This window comes from Gekko japonicus, unplaced genomic scaffold (assembly GCF_001447785.1).
Source record: "Gekko japonicus isolate JY-2015 unplaced genomic scaffold, Gekko_japonicus_V1.1 scaffold12, whole genome shotgun sequence".
Lineage (NCBI taxonomy): Eukaryota > Metazoa > Chordata > Lepidosauria > Squamata > Gekkonidae > Gekko > Gekko japonicus.
In genome coordinates this window covers 1,323,390-1,345,062 of record NW_015161947.1, presented here as the reverse complement: position 1 = coordinate 1,345,062, position 21,673 = coordinate 1,323,390, and the positions used below count along the sequence as shown (strand labels likewise).

At 47.1% G+C, this 21,673-nt stretch overlaps 1 protein-coding gene across 1 annotated transcript in view; it reads left to right on the top strand.

Moving 5' to 3' along the window:
- Positions 1-2,833: 2,833 nt before the first annotated feature.
- LOC107125911 (netrin-4-like) overlaps positions 2,834-21,673 on the top strand; it is a 77,498-nt gene continuing 58,658 nt past the window's right edge. The window contains exons 1-2 of the mRNA XM_015429371.1: positions 2,834-2,979; positions 12,186-12,727. Coding sequence (XP_015284857.1) covers positions 2,892-2,979; positions 12,186-12,727 — 630 coding nt within the window. The 5' untranslated portion in view covers positions 2,834-2,891. The remainder of the gene's footprint in view (positions 2,980-12,185; positions 12,728-21,673) is intronic.

Sequence of the window (21,673 nt, the reverse complement as noted above, 5' to 3'; positions counted from 1 at the left end):
TGTTTGGAGCTCCCTGTGATTTTTTTTTAGTTTTTAGGCTTGATTTGGATGGGGATTGTGGCATGTAGGAAGAGAGAGTTAAGCTTCCCCCCCTGCCATTTTCCTGACCTCAATGGCCCTAGAGAGCCACTATTTGCCCCACTGGGCTAAACAAGTTTAGCAGCTTCCTATGTGACAGAGCTCTTTGAAGTCTTCCCAGCTGCGACTGAGTGGATTGAAAATTTAGATACTAGTATTTAGAGGGATTGCCCAGTTGGTCTGCATACCCATTGTAACAACTTGGTTACGTATTTTATATTATTATATGCTTCCTGTGTGTAACTCTGCCATACGATAAATAGCACCTTTGTAAACTTAAGCTTAACCCAACAGGGCAAACTAGGGCTCTCAAATCTTGGCAAATCGCGGTGGGGGATCTGCCTGTCTTTGCAGAATCTGTGCCGCGGGGACGGCGAGACGTGTTGCACCGCCATCGCCAGGACATGACGCTATGCGTCGCTCTGGCAATGGGGCTGTTTGGAGCCCCGTTGAAAAGCGATGCATAGCGTCATGTCCTGGCGACGGCGGTGCAACGCGTCTCGCCATCCCCGCGTGCCAGATTCTGCAAAGACACATGATCCCCCGCCGCGACTTGGCAACCCTAGGGCAAACAGCAACTCCCTGGGGCAATTGTAGAATGGGGGAAATGGTTCAGAAGGAGACACTTGAAACCCTCCTCTCCCCAGGTGCAGTAGCCACAAACATAGTCAAGCATAGTCACAGAATGTTAAGTTTTAAAAAATCACTGGGAACTCCATGTGGTTTGGGCCTCTGAGCCTATGGCCCAGAATAGCTTGATGAATACAAACATACAGGATATGGGGACTCCTCTTGAGTAGAAGGGATGGTTCCAGCCAAGATACAAACACAGAGAGAAGTTTCTAGCTCCCACTTCCATAAATGTGAGCTTACCCTGGTAAAAGGAAGAGGCAGATTCTTGAATTCAAGATCTATGACTTTTTGCCATCCTTGACCATCCACTTCATGGGCATTCATCATTAACAGCCAATCAAATGGACACCATATGGCCCGCAGCACCCATATTTTATTAAACACTCTTCCCCTCCCTCTCCCCACCAGAAGAAACAGAAGTCCAGTGGCACCTTAAAGACTAAGATTTCTTCCTCTGTATACTTTGAGAAGCCAAAGCTCAATCTGCTGAGCTGACATGACTTCTGAGTCACAAACCTTATACAGGAAGAAATTTTTGTTAGTCTGCCTCCACCAAGCCACTGGCCGGTAGTTGGGGGGTTGGGTGCTCTCTGTTAGCAGGGCTAGTATCTGGAATTCTCCATAGCCTCTCTGGCTTGCAACCCGCCACCGGCAAACAACATTTGCCATGTCATCCGACAGAGAGCGCTGCAGAGACAGAAATTAATGCCCGTCTCCAGTAAGGGAGGGAGGAGTCCCGCTGCCCCGCACGTCGCCAGGCCTTTAATTTAAAGGCGCAGAAGCCAGCATTGGAAAGCTGATTCTGACAAGCCCAACGCTGACAACCCTCCCGAGCCTGGTTCTTGCAAAAGAGAAAGGAGAAATGCCTAGCAAGCAAGAGCAACACGTGCGTCGGTAGAGCGGCAACAACAAATCCAAGCCAAAAAGGGTGTGGAAATGATGAAAACCCCTCCCTCTGCCCCCGCCAACTATAAAGAGTAGGAAGACGATCACATGTTATCGTAATCCCTGTTGTAGCCAGACAGGGACGAGAGGGAGGACGGAACGGGAGATGTGACGGGGTAGGTCGCTGCGAAGGCAGAGACGGAGCAATCCTGCGGAACAGAGAAGTCCCCTCCCTCCCGCGCCGCCAAACCATCCTTTATTAATAAAGAAAGCGTTGATTATTTGAAGGAAAGCGAAGGAAGGGAATATTATCTCCCCGAGTGCCCCAAAGACCAGCCAAATGTGAGCCTGTGCCCCTTATGAGCAGCGTCTGTCCGTGTTAATGTCAAGCCCCTGCAGGGCTAAGAAGTCTGGTTTTCAAAACTACCACCGCAACACCATTCTAAAGGTCGGTGGCTGATTCTACCGCTCGCCGCTGTGGAGCAGAACGTGACAGCGAGAAAGGGCGCGGGTTTTAATCAGAGTCATATATTTAAAAGCGGGGGGGGGGGGGGAGCAGCCCGTGGCTTCTCCGACACACAGAAATCAACCTGCGCCCTTCTTCTGACCCCCGCCCTCCCTACACCCGTTCCAAAGGGGAAGAAGGCGCTGCTTAGGCGGGGTGTGTGCCTATGCGGGTGTGGAGAACCACAACAAAGGCTGCGTCGCCCCCCGTCCTGTCCCCCCGGTCAGCAGCCCGCAGCTGGCGAGTCGACCTGGGAGGGAGAAGAGACGACAGGGAAGCCACTAGCCCAAGCGGCAAACGGGAAGCGAAGGGCGCGGGGCGGGCAAGAAGGGAAATCGAAAGCTGGCCCTCCGGGGAGAGCGCCGCGTGATCGCATCCTCTGACAAGAGCTGCGGGCGAAGACAGCAGCCGGCGCTTGGCTTCCCCTCTCCCGTCCTCGCAGGCTGGCGGTGCCAGACATGTGAACTTCACCTACTCTCCGGAGGGGCAAGCGAGGAGGAGACGGGGTTCCACCTACAGGCGGACGGGCAGACTTATTGATGCGGGAGGCTGAGCCTGACACGCAGGGAAACGAGGCGCCTCTGGAAACGCTCGGAAGCGGCTCCCCAAAGGAAAACACGGAGGGAGACTTGCGCTGGGGGGGTGGGGAAAGGGAGGGAAAGCACAGAATGAGACGCCAGCCGTCATCCTTGCGCTGAGAGGAAGGTGGACCATGTGGGCTCCAGACGTGTAGAAATATTTATAGGCATCGATACACACATACATTTCCTTCCTCACCTCGCTGGAGAAAATGGATTTCCTAGGCGGAGTGGTGCCACATAAAAGCATTACGCTGATCGTGTTGCTGGAGTACGTTCTTTTGGGGCAGCCCGGGGCAGGTAAGCGGCGTTTTAAAAATAAAATAAACCGGGTTGCTCATCGATGTTACCAAGACTTCTGTGCTGCTCTTTAAAATCTCTTCATGGGTTAGGCGTCGTGTGTGTCGTCATGCATTTAGGTTTATCGGGAACCCCGCTGCTGAGACTACAGAGTGGTAATATCGTCGCTATTTGAGGGCATCCCTATTTAGTTGGGGCGCTGCCCTGACTCCCATTTTAAAGAAAGCAAGCTGGGAGAGTGCCTTAATTTTCTGACCATGGCAAATGAGTCCAGGGCTGAACTGGGGTTTGAATAGAGCTAAAATTGGTGATCTGGGGATAGTTTTCAGATTTCATCTGTTGTGGAAGAAAACTTCTGCCAAATTTCCAAACTTAGATTTGAGTGTGGAAAGGAAGCTGCTTCGGAAATGTGTCAGTGTTTGAATATATGGGTTTCCAGTTCTGAGGACAGATCAGCATTTGGTACAAGTCCATGGGTCACTCCTGAAAGTTGTGTGCAATGCCTGGCACACTGGGGCTAAATAAAGGTTATAAGAAGAACAACAGTTGGAGCAATATGGTAGAAGCTTCAACTCAGATGGGTAGCCGTGTTGGTCTGAAGCAGTAGAGCAAAGTTTGAGTCCAGTTGGCACCTTTAAGACCAACAAAGTGTTATTCAAGGTATGAACTTTTGTGTGCACGCACACTTCCTCAGATATCCTTTGTATCTGAGGAAGTGTGCGTGGACAGGAAAGTTCATACCTTGAATAACACTTTGTTGGTCTTAAAGGTGCCACTGGACTCAAACTTTGTTCAGTATTTTGCATAAGACTCAGTGTGGTGCAGCCATTAGAGTGGTGGACAGAGATTGAGGAGACCTGGTTTCAAATCCCAGGTTGCCATGAAAATTGTCTGCAAGTTGTTTTGTGAGGAGAAATAAAAGGCAGGGAAAACGTGTGCATTGCCCAAGCTAAAGAGAGGAAGGCCAGAATAAAAATGCACTAACTCAGTAACTGTTAACCTTCCCTCCTGCAAGAAGCTCATGGCAGGATTCATTAGGCTCTCCCCACCATTTTACCTCCATAACATCCCTGAGAGGTAATGATGAGAGAGAGTGACTGGCCAAAGGCCACCCAATATGCTTCAATTTTATAGGGATTTAAACCCAAGTTTTCCTGGTCAAAGTCTAGCACTATAGCCAGTGTGGTGTAGTAATAGAGCAGTGGACTCTAATCTGGAGAACTAGGTTCAATTCCACACTCCTGCACATGAAGTCAGCTAGGTGACCTTGGGTCAGTCACAGTTCTTTCAGAGCTCTCCCAGCCCCAAAAGCAAGTCTAGCTCGCCACCTAGTGGCACATGATGCTAAAAAAGCTAGTACTTGAGGCTGCCAGACAATCTTAGGATCTTCTGGGTATACTACACACAGTGCCATATGATAATTATTGCTGTAGCCACGACACCACACTGGTTTTCATAATGGGTCACTTTATGTAACCCAAATGCAAAATTTCTCTCTTGAATATTGGTTGTTTCCCAGGAAGCACATTTCTATCCTGTTTTAAGCCGTTACCTCTGATGAGGAATAGAGATCCATGACAGTGCCACCCTAAACTATAGTACACCCTTCTAAGACCACTGACTGCACTGGACTTGGGTGAAGCTCTGCTTAGGATAGCTCTGCATATCATACAGACAGTGTGATCTGTCTCTACCCTGCCCCCCCCCCCGTGCATGCAGAGCCCTCCCCCCAATGTGCTGCTTCCTCTAAGCAATTCCACAAAGGAACCCTTCCTTAGCCAACAGGTGGCTGTGCTGCTGCTGTGCTCTTCCAGAAAACACAAGGCCTTCCTGTACTTTACCTACTTGCTTGTAGTACCCGTATTATCTCCATTGATGCAGGGTGCAACTAGTGGTGTGTTGTTCAAAGTGATGCAAGAGATGCCATGCAGATAAAGTGAAGCCCAACTAATGAGATCATGGCTATTGTTCTTCTTGCTAGTGGGCCCAAAAGTCAATGACATGGAATGGACTGATCATTATGCAATTAAATCATGAAATCCAAACTGCCAATTTGTTATCTAATGTTGAAAATAAAAACAGCAGCAGAAGCAGTAGAGGAGCTGTGAATTATTTGGCTTATAAATACTTTTGATGTTTTGATCAGTTAAAAACCATATTGCCAATTAACTGGGCAGCAGATTTTTTTAAAATGGTTTTTAATACAAACATTGACAAGAATTACAGGTGGCAGGCTCCATCTAAAAGGTCCATTCTTCCCATCTCATGCAGGAAGGGAGTGCCTCTTCCACGCCGGCATCTTTTATGAGCATCCTCTGAAAGGGATGTTTTATTCATGTACAGATTCGGGGAGTTTTATTTTTTTTCAATTGATTGTTCAAATGAAACTCATCTAAAATAACTATTGGTCTGCACGTGCAGCCAAGTAAGGTTGGAATAACAATGGCAGAGTTCTGAGTTGGTAGAATGGACTGTAACTAGGGCTGCCAATCTCCAGCTGGGGCCTGGAGGCCTCCTGGAGTTACAACTGATTACCAGACAGCAATCCTGGAGAAAATAGCCACCTTGGAAGGTGAACTCCATGCCATTATACTTGCTGAGGATCCCCCCTTCCCCAAAGCCCACCCTCCCCCAGGCTCCATCTCTGAATCTTCAGGAATTTCCCAACCTAGTGCTGAGAACCCTAACTGAACCATCAGTCTGCATGTGGAAGGTGGAACTGGGAGCAATCCTAAGCAGGTCTATTTAGAAGTAAGTCCCACTTTTACAACAGGGCTTCCTGCTGGGAGTCCTCTTATAATAACAGCCATACTCCCTCAGATTTTAAAAAAATAATAATCCTGGCATCATTTCAAAGAGAGAGGTCAAAGTCCAGCCTATTTCCTTCTGTGCTTATTTTCTATTTGCAGGGAATTGTTATACACAGGAGAAACAAGTGAAATGGTACTGGCCATTCAGTAATTCGTGAAGAGTCGGACTCGACTGTGCGACTGAACAACAACAAATTCTACCAATTCAGTATGCTGCATGTGTGAAACAGGCCGAACATTTCTGTAACCTTATGACAACCTTAATTCAATAGAAAAGAAAAGGATAGGTCATTGCCCCAGAGAGCTTATATATTTTGACAGTGAGGGACACAGTAGGAACAGACAAGGACAGCCAGTGATGAATGTGAGCAAAAGCAACTGAGCACATAGAACTGCCTGAAACTGAATCCAACCATTGGTCAGTATTGTCTGTTCTAACTGGTGGTATCTCTCCAGCGTCTCAGACAGAGGTCTCCTCACATCACCTACTATCTGATCCTTTTAACTGGAAATGCCAGGGATTGAGCCTGGGATTTTCTGCTTGCCAGGCAGATGCTCTATCACTGAGCCGTGGTCTCATCCCGCCCAGTAAGATTTTGTTGGGGATCAGCCATGGTGGCAAGAAGCATTTAGTCCCTGGAACTTCTGAGCGTGACTGATGAGCCAGTGAAAAGTGAAAAGACAGTGAATGTTATCATTAACTGAAACCTATGCTGTTATTTTACTTCTTTTATACTGTGGCCTTAATGACACATTCTGTATCTGAAGAAGTGAGCAGTGACTCATGAAAGCTCATACCCTGCCACGGAATTTGTTAGTCTTTAAGGTGCTACTGGACTCTTTTCTCTAGGGGAACTAATCTCTGTCATCTGGAGATCTGTTGCAAATCCAGGAGATCTCCAGCCCCCACCTGAAGGCTGGCAACCCTAGACCATAGCACACCAGGAGAGGGGTTTTCACCTCACGTGTTGTCTTGCCAATCTGAGATAGCTCCAGGGAGCAGTATTTACCCTGCTTGGTGGTCCACATATATTGATGGGGTACATCTACGTTTCCCCAGTGGTACAAGTAATGCTCCCCCAGAGCATTCAGGGCAGGGAAATGGTGTGTGGGAGTGGCTTAAGTACTTTTCGCCTTTGTGTGATGAATCACCATCCAGATTGGGCCCTCACATGCCTGGGAATTCAGTTTCCTTCCCATTACAGAACTCGCAATGCACTTTATTTATTTATCAGATTTATACCCCACCATCCCAGCCCAGGCCGCCTCAGGGAGAGACACCCTGCCCTGGGAAAGACATGAGGAAGGCATAATGTCAGGCCTGCTCTGTCCACAATTTGACTGAACACTCCCTGTGTTCAGTTTTGACATAAATGTTTGTAGGATTTATGTTTTCATCTTTATCTGTTGTGCATGGAATGCAGTCAAAAGTCGCACCCGGTAACATAGTCCTGAAGGAGATGGTATGCTGGACAAAGCAAAGATTGAAACTAGTCTAATCTTTGTTGAAGAGCTGAACAGATAAATATTCCCTTGTTTTGTATACCTTGCAAAAGGAACGTGCAGTATCTTCGTCCTGTTTATAATACATAGTAACAGAAGCCTTAACAGCACAATCTTAGGCATGTCTACTCAGAAGTAAGTCCTAGTATGTTAATGGGGCTTGCTCCCAGGCAAGTGTACATAGGACTGCAGCTTAACATCATCAAATGTATCTGCTGTGCTTGTGTAATATTGGTGGTTCAGCCAAGAGTGCTGCAATGGCAGCATCCGGTTCATGTGAGAGTCAAAAAAAGAAGGCAAAAAAGGCATATTGCAAAGAGCTGGAAATCAATCTGTGTATATTCTTTGTGCATAAGAGCCTATCAGACTCAAGAGTTATAATATTTGTTTGAAGTGAGCCCTGTAGTTTCGAACCTTATCCAAAAGATGGTGCTGTTACGGTATAGAGCAGGGGTGGGTGGAAGACAGACAATGATCCATAACTGGCCAATTTCCGGTGGACCCCCAGCACTTGCTGATTGCAAAAAAATTTTTAAAAAAAACTTGGACTCACTGGACCTTAGTCATGGCCAGCAAGGCATTTAATCTTTTTAAGTACAAGTCCATCCTTGGAATTATTTAACACTGATTAGTTATGCTTATTCTGATCATGCACTTTTGCTTTGTGAATGTAAACTGCATTTGGTGAGCCATGAGGGGCCAAGTGAAAAAAGAATCAGACTACATAAAACTGTTAAACTGCCCACACAGGCATATAAGCTCATTCTCTCCATTTCCCTAACGATTCATTTCCCCCCCCCCCTTATGTCATCATATAGTATGAAAGGCACTCTGGAATAAGGACAAACCATGAAACAAAAAAAAAGTAAGATCACTATCAGTTCATAGCACAACACTCGGAACAATGAAACCTCCAGGACTTAACAGGGATATTGGTTTCTTATCTCACTACATATGCTATTCAGTCCTTACATCTGTAATCTCATCAAGAAGGGCTATACATCCTCTTTATTTGATTTGATTTCCTATTTGGAATAGTAGATTGAAATTGTGATTGCAATGTAAAGCAATGAACAGTAGAATGTAATGTAATTTGGAATGGTGGATTGGAATTATTTCTCTGATCTGGGGACAGAGGAGACATAACACTGCACAACCAATCACTCCACCTTAAAGAAAAAAATGCTGTTAGGTACCTCCATGCTTGAAGGAGACGAATGGAGTGGCGCACAACAACAGGGTCTTAGTTAATTACTCTCAGGGTTCCACAATTAAGAAGGGTACATTTGCACATCAATCTCCAATTTTGATATAATTATTTCCTTTACTAATCTTCCCCCCTGGAATTAAACCCAAACAAATGGTGACCATATAAACTAAGCTTGTTATTTCAGTTTGGTCCTTGTATCTGACTGCATCTGGCAACCTTTATTATGCGTATTATTTATTATGCATATTAATTATGCTTATGCTAATTTGCTGCTCACCCTCTGCATATATATATGGACTGGTAACTTCCATTTCAGTGTATCTGAAGAAGTGTGCGTGTTTACACGAAAGCTTATACCTTGAATAAAACTTCATTGGTCTTAAAGGTTCCAGTGGACTCTAATTTTGTTCTGTTACTTTGAAACACAGGTGAGGACTAGATGGCTAGTGGTATGGAGCATTTCGTGGTTTGACTGTGACCCCACCTTTGGAAATACAAAGAGTGTTGTGCACACCACCTCTTTTCAGCTCATCTACAGCTAACTAAACTCAATAGGACCCTTTCAGTTCACTTGTCTTGTGTGTGCCTCTAAAGCGGGTAACATAAAGAGTTTTTAATAAGTATGCAGTTAACATTCAGTGCCCACTTGGGATCATCTGATATCAGCTGCTACCCATTTGAGAAGCTGTCCAGCGCAGGCTTTTCCAGCTGTGCAGCTTGCTCCAAATGGAACTGCTCCTCCATCATCAGCCGCTCTGGCCATTCGCCAGCTATCCTCTGACAAAACAGCCACCTTGGCTGAGCAGCTCCCCTGGGACAGTTGGAGTAAATACATAAATACTTAAATGGCATAGATTATTGGGCCCCGCCATCCATCAAGAGAGCCAACCGTAATCAACCTCAATGACATGCAGCCCCCTGGGGGCAGGCGAGGGAGAGTGCACTCAAATCTTGATTGTTTGGCCTTTTATGAATTATTCAAAGAGCCCCTTTTTGGCATTCAGGGTGAGTCCCTGACTGCTGGACTGTTCTCTCCGTTGGAGCCCCTTGCTATGACCCCACCATTTCAAGGGATAACTGAGTGATGGATGGGTTCCCTTATCGGGAGGCCAAGCGATCTTCATGATTTCTTCCAACATGAAGCTCTTAATCAGCCTCACATTCTGATCTGTCCCTTCCCACCCCCTCTCCTCTTTGCTCATTTGCTCTACTTTGCTTTTCCTAATGACACAGCAGTTCAGACAGGAACTGTTTATTGATGTTGCTGCATTAGCAGGCCCAGCAGATAACCCTCCTTGTCATCACTGTGTAGGAAGCCAACTGTGCTCTCCCCTACTTTGTGTGCTCCACCAAATGCTGTTAGGAAATCCAACAAAATGCTCCCTGACCTCCCCGATAGGGATAAAAATAAACTGCGTTCATATTTTTAGAGGGGAGGAGGGAATCTGCCTTAATCTCATGCCATTCCTGCATCCAAGGATTCGGTGGGCTAGTTCAGCTCATTCAATAAAGTAACCTATGCAAAAGGTTTCCCAGAATCTCTTGGGCTGGAGCCAAAGGTGCCCTTCTGCACGTGGAAAGTGTTTTCCATGCATGGGAGAACATTGCCTGATAAAAGTGAAACTAATCTGGGCTGCCAGGCCACAAGTCCGGGTGGGGTTTCCCCCACTTCTGCGGGCCCCTTTGCGCCACCAGCCAGCTGGCCAGCAGGAGGAAACCCTGCTTGCAAATGCACATAAACACGATGTAATGAGGTCACCCAGAAGTGATGTCATCACGTCGCTACCATTTTTGGGGTGATGCTCTAGTTTTGGGGCAAAACTCTGTAGTAAAATTGAGCTAAAACCATAGAGTTTTGCCCAAAAACTAGAGTGTCAACCCCCGACATCACTTCCGGGTGATATCATTGTGGTATGCATGCCAGAAGATCCTGGGACGGACCCTGGAGCCCCCAGCCGGCAGCCAGGTAGGACCTGGCAACCCTATATCCAAAAGTGTTAGTCTGAGAAGAACTAACTAGACCCACGAATGACACTGCATGTGTGCAAGTGTTGGGACACAAGCAGTGCTTCCTCTTGCAGCTTTTTAGATCCAAGCCACTGGCTTTGTCAAGACAGTTCAGAATTTACTAATGTGTCCCAAATTTTGACCCTTTCTGGAAAAACATAACACCATAACACTAAGAGCACCAGAAGAGACCCAGATCATGGTATCTAGTGCAGCCATTTTCTCTGTAGAATGTCATCCTGTACTGAAGTATCCTGGACAAAGTCCTACCCAAAACGTTTTGGTAGCCATCAAAAGGGATATTCCACAACCTCCCATGGCAACTTGGGAAACTGCATTCATACTTAGACAGCTTTCCTGAATGTTTAGCCTAAAATATCCTGAGTTTGTAAGATATATATTGAAAGAAGCCTGTACAATGATTGAACGAAAGCAAGAACAACATGCCCTATGGCTGAAGGACCTAAATGGTCTGGCTCCGATCGTGCAAGTAGTCTGAGGTGCAATCCTGAGGTGCAATCAACATCTAGGCAGAATGTAGAGGCGAGAGAAGGAAAGAAACACTCTTAAGATGGGAAATATACAAAAAAACAAATTAGAAACAAAAGTAGAGGTAGTTCAATTAAACCAATGCAAGAGCTGTTCAGATTCTGGAAACTGAAGTAAGAGAAGACAGAGATGGCTGGATCAGGTCACCCAGCCTCTGACACCCCCATGCAGTGGCCTGGCTGAACAAGCATCCCAGCCAACCAGTCAAAGCGTAGTAATGAGAAAGCATTGAGTTTTTTTCATGAGCTTACTAGGTAACAAAGGCATGTAGACTTTTTCCTGGTTTCAGCATCATCATTAGGGGTCTATTTTGGCTCTTGGCTGTTTCAGAATCCAGTGCAAATTTAGCAAGGATTTTCTGGTGTTAGAGGGTTGCCATCCTCTAGGTGGGAACTGAGATCTCCTGGAATTATAATGGATCTCTAGAGAACACAGATCAGTTCCCCTGGAGAGAATGGCTGATATGGAGGGTGGATTCTATGGCATCATAACCCGTTGAGCTTCTTTCCCTTCCCAAACCCCACCTTCCTCAGGCTCCACTTCCAAAATACCCAGGAATTTCCCAACATGGAGTTGGCAACCCTACTCAGACACTGTGGTTTTCTGTTAGACTGAGTTCCAGTGTTCAGCATAGGGTTGCCAGGTTGGATCGACCTGGCAGCGGGGGACGGGGAGTGTGTGACATGTGTGCAACATAATGACATCACACGGACGTGATGTCATCACGTCAGCGACGCTGCACAGCAGTGCTCTGATATTTTGGGCAAAACCCTATGGTTACCATGAAGTTCTGCTGAAAAAAATAGAGCACTGAGGCACGGCATCACCAATGTGATGACATCACTTATGTGTGACATCATTACATCACATTTGCGGGTGGGATTTCCCCCACCGGCCAACTGGAAGGTTGGGAGGGGAGGGAGCTTAGCTGGGATGTGGTTCCATAGAGTCCACCCTCCAAAGCTGGCATTTTCTCCAGGGGAACTGATCTTTGTGGCCTGGAGATCAGGTGTAATTCCTGGAGAACACCAGCCCATACCCGGAGATTGTTCACCATAGATCTGCGAGAGTGAAATATGCAGGGCACTGATTCTGCATAATTTTATGTCCTTATGTTCTCATTGCAGATTCAACCAGGCTCCGAGCTTTCCGTTGTGATGGGCACTCCTGCAATCCTCCTGTGGGAAATCTAGCAACAGGCAGGACACCGATCACACTTACCACCTGTGGGCAGAACAGCACCGAACTATACTGCTTTTATCCAGACCACAACCTCCTCTATCACTCACTGCATGGATGTGAGCAGCCCACATGTACCAAGTGTAATGCCAACCAGCCCGATAATTCTCACCATCCTCATGATATGACTGACGACTTCTTTCGCAACCCTGCCTCTTGGTGGCAGTCTGCACAAGGGGTACACAGGGAAGAAATTAGGCTGGATTTTGAAACTGAGTTCTACCTGACCCATGTCATAGTGGTATTCAAGTCACCTCGTCCAGCAGCCATGGTGCTGGAGAGATCCCACGACTTTGGGAAAACATGGAGGCCTTACAAATATTTTTCTGTCAACTGTACAGCCACTTTTGGGCTCCCTGATGATACCGTTGAGGAAGCTTCTATGTGTACATCCAGGTACTCAGATGGCAGACCTTGCACCAGAGGAGAGGTAAGTGATGATAACCAGGGCTTTTTTTGTAGAAAAAGTCCAGCAGGAACTCATTAGCATAATAGGCCACACCCAATAGCAGAAACTCATTAGCCTATTAGGCCACACCCCTGACATCACAGCTCATTGGCATATTAGGCCACACCCCCATGTTGCCACCCCCACCTTTTGCTTCTTATTCTGTTTACTTTGTTGTCAAAACCCTGGGCTTTTTTGTAGCAGGAACTTCTTTGCATGTTAGGCCACACACCCCTAATGTAGCCAATCCTAATGAGTGTCTGCTGTTGGGTGTGGCCTATTATGCTAATTAGTTCTTGCTGGGCGTGGCCAACTCAGGAGCCAGCTGGAACTCCGTTCCTGTGTGTTCCTGCCCCAAAATAGCCCTGATGATAACTGAAATATGATAAATATTTCAGTAGCCATCTTAAAAATATGCTGAGCAGAGTTAGAGATGGCTTAAAAAGAGACAGAAGCTAATGCAGCTGCAGCCATGGGCAACTAGTCACCTTTAACAATTGGTAGCCCTATGTAAGCAGCTCTTTATAAGACCATGGAACTGTGTAAACATGCAACAGATTTATAGTGGCACACAGAAACTATTTCAGGCAGGAGGAAATAGCTTGGTTACATTTAAATTGGGGTTGTACCCCATTTCTATTCCAGCATGGCCTGGCACTAGGGTTGCCAGGTCCTCTCTGACCACTGGTGGGGGGTGGGGGATAGGGTCGTCAGCTAGGGATGGGCATGAACCAGCTGTCGAACTAAAGTTCATCATGAATTTTGGACAGTGTGTGGTTCATGAACTGCTACCAACTTACATTTTTTCTGCAGGAATTTTTCTGCTCTTCATGAAAAACAGCTGTTTGGTTTAAATGGCTCAGAGCCATTTAAACCACTGCTTTTGCTCCCCATAGAAAGCTGTGGGGAGCAGAAAGCAGGGGTTTCCAAACAGCTGAACCTTCGCGGGGACAGCCTCAAAATTGTTTGATTTAAATTGTTCTAAGCCATTTAACCACTGCTTTCTGCTCCCCATGGCTTTTTGCGGGGAGCAGAAAGCAGGGTTTAAATGGCTTTGAGTTATTTAAACCAAACAGCTGAGCAGTGGTCCCCGCCACTCAGCTGTTTGGAATCCCCTGCTTTTGCTCCCTGTGAAAAGCCATGGAGAGCAGAAAGCAGGGGTTTAAACTTTAAATGGCTCAGAAACAAATACAAACTGGTTCAGTTTGGGAACTGGCGTATCAGTTCATCATTCAGTTCATGGTTCAGCTGCAAATCGAACTGCAAAGATGTAGTTTGTGCCCATCCCTGTTGTCAGTTCCAGGTTGGAGATTTGGGAGTGGAGCCTGGGGAGGACAGGGACCTCAGTGGGGTACAATGTTATAGAATCCACCCTTTCGAAATATAGCATACTAGTGAGCAAAGCCCGTTGCGAACAGATGCAACGGGCCGGCTAGAGAGGTAAGGCGGGTGTGTGAGTGGGTGGGGGAGGAAGAGAGGGGGGAGGGAGACAGCGGCCTCCGTGTGTCCGGGTGGGTTGGCGAAGCGGGCTGGCGAGGGAGGGAGAGAGAGAGAGAAGGGGGGGTAGATGGGACGTGGGTGGGTTCGCGAACCTTCCTGTCCTCCCGCCCGTCGCCCCGTGGTTCCTGACCCTGGCTCCTGCGTGGCGACCGCCCTGTGCCCCTCGTCTCCCCTGGCGGCTCGCCGCGCGCGCCGCACCTCCGGGGCTGCTCCCCGCGGCTGCCTGCGCGCAGACCATCATGCGTCGTCCCGGTCGCAGGCGGGACACAGGAGGTGAAGCAGGAGCACAGCCCCCTCGGCTCCCCGCTGTTAGCGGGGCGTCCGCCGCCTGGCGCGACTGGCGGTTGTCGTCGGGGCGGGCTCTCTCCGTCTCACCTAGGCGGACAGCCGCTTCCCGGCCGTCCGCCGTGGCCGATGGCGCTGTGCCTCCTCACGGCCTGCTGCCTGACGCCGGGTAGGAGGCGGCCCTCAGAGGACGTGGCCAATGGAACCTCGCAAGGCCTTTGAGGGACAGCGCACCCGGCCTAACACTGTGGGGGCGCATTTTCTCCTCGCTGCGTCAGTTTGCGTGTTACTCAATTATTATAAGGGAGAGATGATCTACTGTGATCCTTGGCATAAATCTCATCCACAGAAGCCTAAATTTCCTGTTTCCCCCCCACCTACAACAGCCTGATCTGCCCGTCCCCCATGCCCTTAGGAATAATAGGTGGGGAAAGTGGGGGTCTACAATAGGAGGAGGCTTTTGGTGAAAGTCTCCCCTCACCTTTCCACTCATGAAAGTGCTTTCTACCAGTGGAAGATATGGTTAGGAGCTTAGAACATGGGAATACTTGAAGTTACTCTTTTTTAATGAAGAACGAGAGATTCAAATATGTTGTATTATAGAGTGAGTTCTACTGGTGAAGACAATGCAGGCACAGATATTCATGATGGATTTCAAAAGCTTGTTTTCTTTGCTACCAAGAGAAGTTGTTCCAATAAAAGCCTTCCTCTGGCTTGCTTTATGAAGCAATTCAGTCACATCATGTGGTCTGGCCATCATTTTACTTTTGTCTACATTGTTCCAATCAGTTGCAAGATATGACAAGAAAAGGTTAAAGTACATCTGTACAGAGCCTGAGGTCTCAAATCAGATAGAAACAGGAATGAAAATGCTGGGGGTCTTTCAAATTGTCAGCATGTGCACTGAAGATTTTGGGAGATTAGAAGCACGTTTTTTAATAAAGCAGAGCATCCGGAAATGAAAACAGGAGTCCCTCTTAGCAGAGGGGAAAGTTTAGATCAATGGAAAGTTGTAGACTGCAACATTTGCCTTCAAAGTAACAGAAACTACTGATCAGAATACTTTTATGGTGCTTGCTTGTTTATTTACATTTTTATTGGAATAGGCACAAGGCTAAACAATCAAAAGCCCATTATTTCATCTGTGTGACAGATTACACCAATGAAGTGTGCTAGAGTAAGCCCATTACTGGAATTCACTGGGGGAAGATGAATTGTTTATGCGTGAATAAGATAACCCGTTGTTATGGTTATGTGTTAAATGTGCCTTTCTGGGCAGACCTGGTGAGGATCTACTATCTAACCCATCTTGGACCAAGAGGTGAAGAAGGTGCCATGTGCTTTTTTAAACACACACACACACACAAATAGATTTTCTAAAGTTTTCCCTAAAAGCAGAATGTAGCCCAAATTCAGATCTAATTGAGCTCTGGTATGATATACAGTCCGAGTCTCTCTGGTGGCTCCATCTGCCATGAAACCACACTGATGGGATCCTTTGGTAGCTGCCATTCCAGACAGCACTGCAAGCAGGGATCCTGTTTAATGTTAATGGTGTTTTGTTTGTGTGGGCCTCCATGCAATGAGTAGCTTGCAATGCAACATGCATAGCAAGAAGAAGAGAAGAGATTGGATTTATACCCCACCTTTCACTACCCAAAGGAGTCCCAGAGCAGCTTACAAACTCCTTTCCCTTCCCCTCCCCACAACAGACACCCTGTGAGGTAGGTGGGGCTGAGAGAGCTCTGACAGCAACTGCTCTTTTTCAAGAACAGCTCTTATCAGAGCTACGGCTTGTCCAAGGCCATCCAGTCAGGTGCAAGTGGAGGAGTGAGGAATCAAACCTGGTTCTCCCAGATTAGAGTCCACGCACTTAACCACGACACCAAACTGGCAAGACGGGCAGACTCTACCTGTCCAAATATCGTTCCCCAAGAAAGGTTCCTGGATGCAGGTGAGAAATAAGAACATGATTAGAATTGCCAGGACCCTGCTTGGAAGGCCATTACTGTACTTCTTAGTAATTGTTCAATAAAAAGAAGTTCAGAAGAAGCATCTCTTCCCATCACTGCAGCAAGACAGGAGAGCTTTCTTCAAGGCTAAGTGCGGGCAGCCCCCAGTGTGACGTTTGCAAAATGAACACAGATAGCGAATACAAAAATAATGAATGGAAGTATGGTTTGTAGGAAGATGGGACTGAATAAACCGCCCATCACATTTCTCCAAACAAATCTCACAGCCTGAACTGAGGTACTAGCTACTGCTAAGAAAAAAAAATTGGTTCTGGGGGAAGTGCTGGTCCTCACCTTTAAAGCCCTCTATGGCCGGGGTCCAGCATACCTAAGGGACCACCTTTCCCCATATGTTCCCCCACGGGCACTACGGTCGGTGACGCAACATCTCCTGGCAATGCCAGGCCCCAAGGAGGCCAGGCTGGCTGCTACCAGGGCCAGATCCTTCTCGGTGGTGGCTCCTACCTGGTGGAACGAGCTCCCAGAGGAGATCCGGGCCCTGCGGGACCTCACACAGTTCCGCAGGGCCTGCAAGACGGAGCTCTTCCACCAGGCGTTTGAGTAGGAGCCGCCACTATTGTACCATCATTATCTGGCCCTGAAAGAAAGAACGACAGCGCCAAGCGGAACAAACGGCACTGAGGGGGTATAGCAGCATTAATATGTCATCTTTATGGAAAATCAATTCAGAACATCCAGAGCACTTAATAATGTTGTAATATTGTAGAAATGATTTTAAATGGTTTTAATTGTGTTTTATGTGCGGGCTTGTGCCTGATTGTGAGCCGCCCTGAGCCCGCGTAGCGGGGAGGGAGGGCTATAAATTGAACTTATAAATTAAATAAATAAATAACGTGTCGGGGAGCCTGCCTCACATGTAACTGAGTAACTCTGCTCTAGAAAAAAAAATCTGGACTCAAAAGAGAAACCTAATATGAGAGGTGGAAGGAAAGAGGCAGAGGCTTGACAAAAGATGGGGGAGGCTCAGATAATGCAGATCAGAGCCATTTTCATCTCCTTGTGGTGGTCCCTGAATATCCTCAGAGGTCAGAGCCTGAGCAGGACACCTCACTGGGGTTGCCTGGAGATCTCCCTGGTGATCAGTTCCTCTGGAGAAAATGGCTGCTTTGGAGGGTGGACTGTATGGCATTGTACCATTGTCCCCCCCCCGCCGCCAATTCTGTCCTCTCCAGGCTCCACCACCCCCAAATCCCCAGGTATTTCCCAACCCAGACCTGGTAACCCTGCTGGAAGCAGCATCAGGGGACAGACTTTGTCCAGGGGGGGAGAATTAGCAGATAATGGGTAGAGTGCAGGGGTGCACTTTGTTTTTCAACTCATGGCCGAAAAAGGCATTGGCTAGTGGAGCAGCTTCAGCCATGCGTCTCCTTAGAGAATAGGGCTCAGTGGTAGAGCAGCTGCTTTGCACTTAGAAGCTCCCAGGCTCAGTCCGCAGCATCTCCACTTACAAAGGATCAGGTGTGAAAGGCTACTATGCAAGATCCTGTAGAACTGCCACCAGTCAGAGCAGAGACAGTACTTGTGAGACCAGCAGTCTGACTCACTATAAGGCAGCTTCATGTATTCATGTACATATGCCCTGGACGCTTCATGGATATAGTAATTCCCATTAATACAGTTACACTCCCCCCCCCCCCGTCCTGTTCATAATACTCATGACTTGTCATATCTCAACTGATTAAGCCAGGGGAAGGAAAGGTGGCAACCCCCTGGCCTCCTGTTGAATGACAGGGCCCTGCAGTCAGCAGATCTGCTGTGGCCACCATGGCAAAAAAGAGAATTATCACGATCCTTTAGCTATTCCTACTTCCAGCTGGAAAAGATCGGCAAAGGGATTAGTTGCTCCTAAAGGCAAGTGCCCAAATGTTATGACTAGGGCTGTCTGTTCAGCATTTCGTTGAACTTGAGCTGCAGAGGAGAGAAAACGCAGAGGCAAGCATGGGGGAAGCAGTTAACCCCAGCAGAATAAACATGCAGGCAGCACCACCAGGTTTGGTTTCCCCAGAGGAAACATTTAAAGGGGCTGTGCCTGTGTGCAAAGAGAACATGGCTTTATGGTGGAGCGGGGAGGAATGGGAAATAGATCAAGAGGCTCTTCTTCCATTGCTACGATGTACAACAGTTCTGTTCCAAGCAGCATTTAAATAAGCCGCATCAGCGTGCCTGACTTTTTTTTTTTGGCAACTTGTAAACTAGCCAGGAATAGGCACTGTTTTTTTAGCATTATTTCTGCACTTCCTGACATCAGTTACTGAATAGATTTCTCATCCTTGCATCATTATATAAATGCCTGGCAAAGCTCCTGCTTTTTTATTTTTATTTTTTGGTCAAATCTAAATGATAATGGAGAAAAACAATAAAGAGTGAATGTGGTGGATGTGCTCTTTTTAATGAAAAGCTCACAGAATGTGTTTATTTCCTTTTGAAATATCACTTTTCCTTCAGAAAACTCTGCCTATCTGAAAAGTAACTCCTCCAACCAGGTCCAGTGACATCTATTTTCAATGCTGCTATAGCATCAAACATCCGTGCATCATTCATTGGACTCAGAAGCACTTGCACCTTTCTCGGTGGCTTTTTAATGGCCTCTGTTAGTATAAGGGGCTGATAAGTGTTCCTTTTTTATCAGAATTCATGCTAGGTAACTGGTTCAAATCTAGCTGAGAATGGCAGTCAGTGAATGCGCTATTTTCAGATGTCGAATGGCAATAGCAGGTGAATGACAATAGCAGAGTTGATTAGATCAATTAATCTGCACATCTGAAATCACCTTTATAAAGTTTATTTCTCCGGTACCTCGTGTTACATTTTATGGCACACATGGCCCAGCCCAACAAAGTGACATTTATGTCAGATCCAGCCCTCATAACAAATGAGTTTGACACCTCTGAGTTAGAATGTTGGACTAGAATCTAGGAGACCCAGGTTTGACTCCTCCCCCTACTCGACAATGGAAGCTTGCTGGGTGACCTTGGGCCAGTCACTGTCTCTCAGTCTAAGTTACCTACAAGTTTGTTGTGAGAATAAAATAGTGGAGGGGGAATTATGCTGAATGCTACTTTGGGTTTCAGTCGAGGAGAAAATTAGGGTATAAATGCTTACATAAATAAATGAGTTATTTTATCTCGCATGTTATTCAACATCTGCAAGAAACTGCTGGGAGAGTTCAGCCAGAGATCTGAAGTGAAATGTTAGTACGTTGCAAACCATCTCCACACATTAAATCCAAACGTAATCAGTGAGGTACCTGCCTTGAATCAGTAAAGTACCGCCTGAGGGCAAATAAATTAAAGATCACATAAAATGGAGTCGCTTATGGCTGGAAGTCTAGTTTTGTTATTTTAAATCACTAAAATTATGTACTTAATTGTTGTTAATTTGTTGATAGGCACCTTGAGGACAACTGCAGTAAGAAAAGGGTGGTATGTAAATGGGAAAAAATTATAACCAGCTCATCACAATTTCCCTAGTGAGTTCTTAGACCTAGAAGCTCAATAAGTAAAAGAGAAAGTTTGCTTGCATCTCCTGGACAACATACCTTTTAAATCTGCCGCCAGCCTTGCAGCTCCACTGCTGAGCCCCATTAGGGGCCCGGCGGTGGACCTGCAAGGCCGGCGGGAGTGCAAGGAAGCCCTGCGAAGGCCCTCCCTGGCCCCAGGCAGGCAGGGGTGGGGAGAGGCAGGGAGGAAGCAACTTACCCTCCCTCTTCTCCTGCCTCCTCCTGGCTGAATGAGGGCCGGAAGCGGGGCTGCCGGAAGTAGGGGGCGGGGCTTCGTCATCTGCCCCGCCCCCCGTACCTCACCCGGGGGAACTGCGATCCCCCACGATCCCCCCCGAAATGACCTCTGATTATGATAATCTGATACAAATTTCCCATTTGTCATTCCCACTGTGGCTTTTGGACATTGTCAATGAGCAATGGCGTATGGGGAAGGAGCTAAGCACAGACCTCTGTATGCCATTTCTACATTGTCAGTGTCAGGAAACATCAGGGTTAGATCTTAGTTCTTTTACTTTCCAATAATTATGACATGATCAGAGGTCATTTAAAGGGACTCCCAGTCCCTTTAACCCCGGTGATGTCAGGGGGTGTGGCATATGCTAATGAGTTATGCTAATGAGTCCCCCTAGCTCTTTTTCTACGAAACGACCCCTGGACATGATCATAAGATTCCTACCTGGGGTGGGCCAGCTGCCCAAGAGAAAATGGAAGGACTTCAGCCCACCAGTCAGGCAAGGACAAGGCTGGATACTGCGCTGCCTGTCTTTGTTTTAGGGCTGCATCCTCACCAGCCCGCTCACCTTCCCTGCTGGCCAGGCAGCAGCAGGCTCAGGCAGGGAACAGCAAAGCCAAGCACCAAGTTGCCTGCCTTTGCCCCATGGAGACATTCTTGTCAGTATGCTCCACTCCTAGCAAGGCCAGGCAACACTGGCTTCTGGGGCAGGGGGCAGTGAGGCTGGGCACTGAGCCACCTGACTCCGCCCAGCAGCAGGGGCACAGGAGGGATTTTCCCCTGTGGCCCTAATAGCCAATCCACTCCTATTCCTCCTTTGTTCTTATCATTTTGTTTTGACTTAGTTCAGTTACTGCAGTTTCACTTTTGTTAGCTGTTTAGAACACGCTAAAGTGAGGCAGGTTGCTGGAGAGGCAACATATACATTTATTAAATGAATAAGACCAAATATGTTAAGTCTGGTGCTTAACAAATAGTCAGAGAGTGATTTCAGCAAAAACTCAGGTTTATTCAGCTCAATGATCACTTCTCCAACACGGTACAACATTCGATAGCCCAAACAGCTTTTCCATTGCAGCTGCTCGGTATTTAAACATTCCGGGCTAATGTAGCCACCCCTACTATACAGATATCAACCTATCAGGTTGAGCGCATAAAGGCCAATCACAATTGTTCCCGCTTTCAGTCTGTTCGAATGTGATTGGTTGCATTTGTCTTCGGCTTGAAACCCTGCCGAAGACGAAGCTTTACATTGCTTCCTTATGAGATGATTCACATTCATCTTAATGCATTCATGGCAGCATCTGAATACATTACAAAATACAAACGGCTTGTCTAGCAGCTTCCCTCTACTTCTGCAGGACATTTCCCCCGTC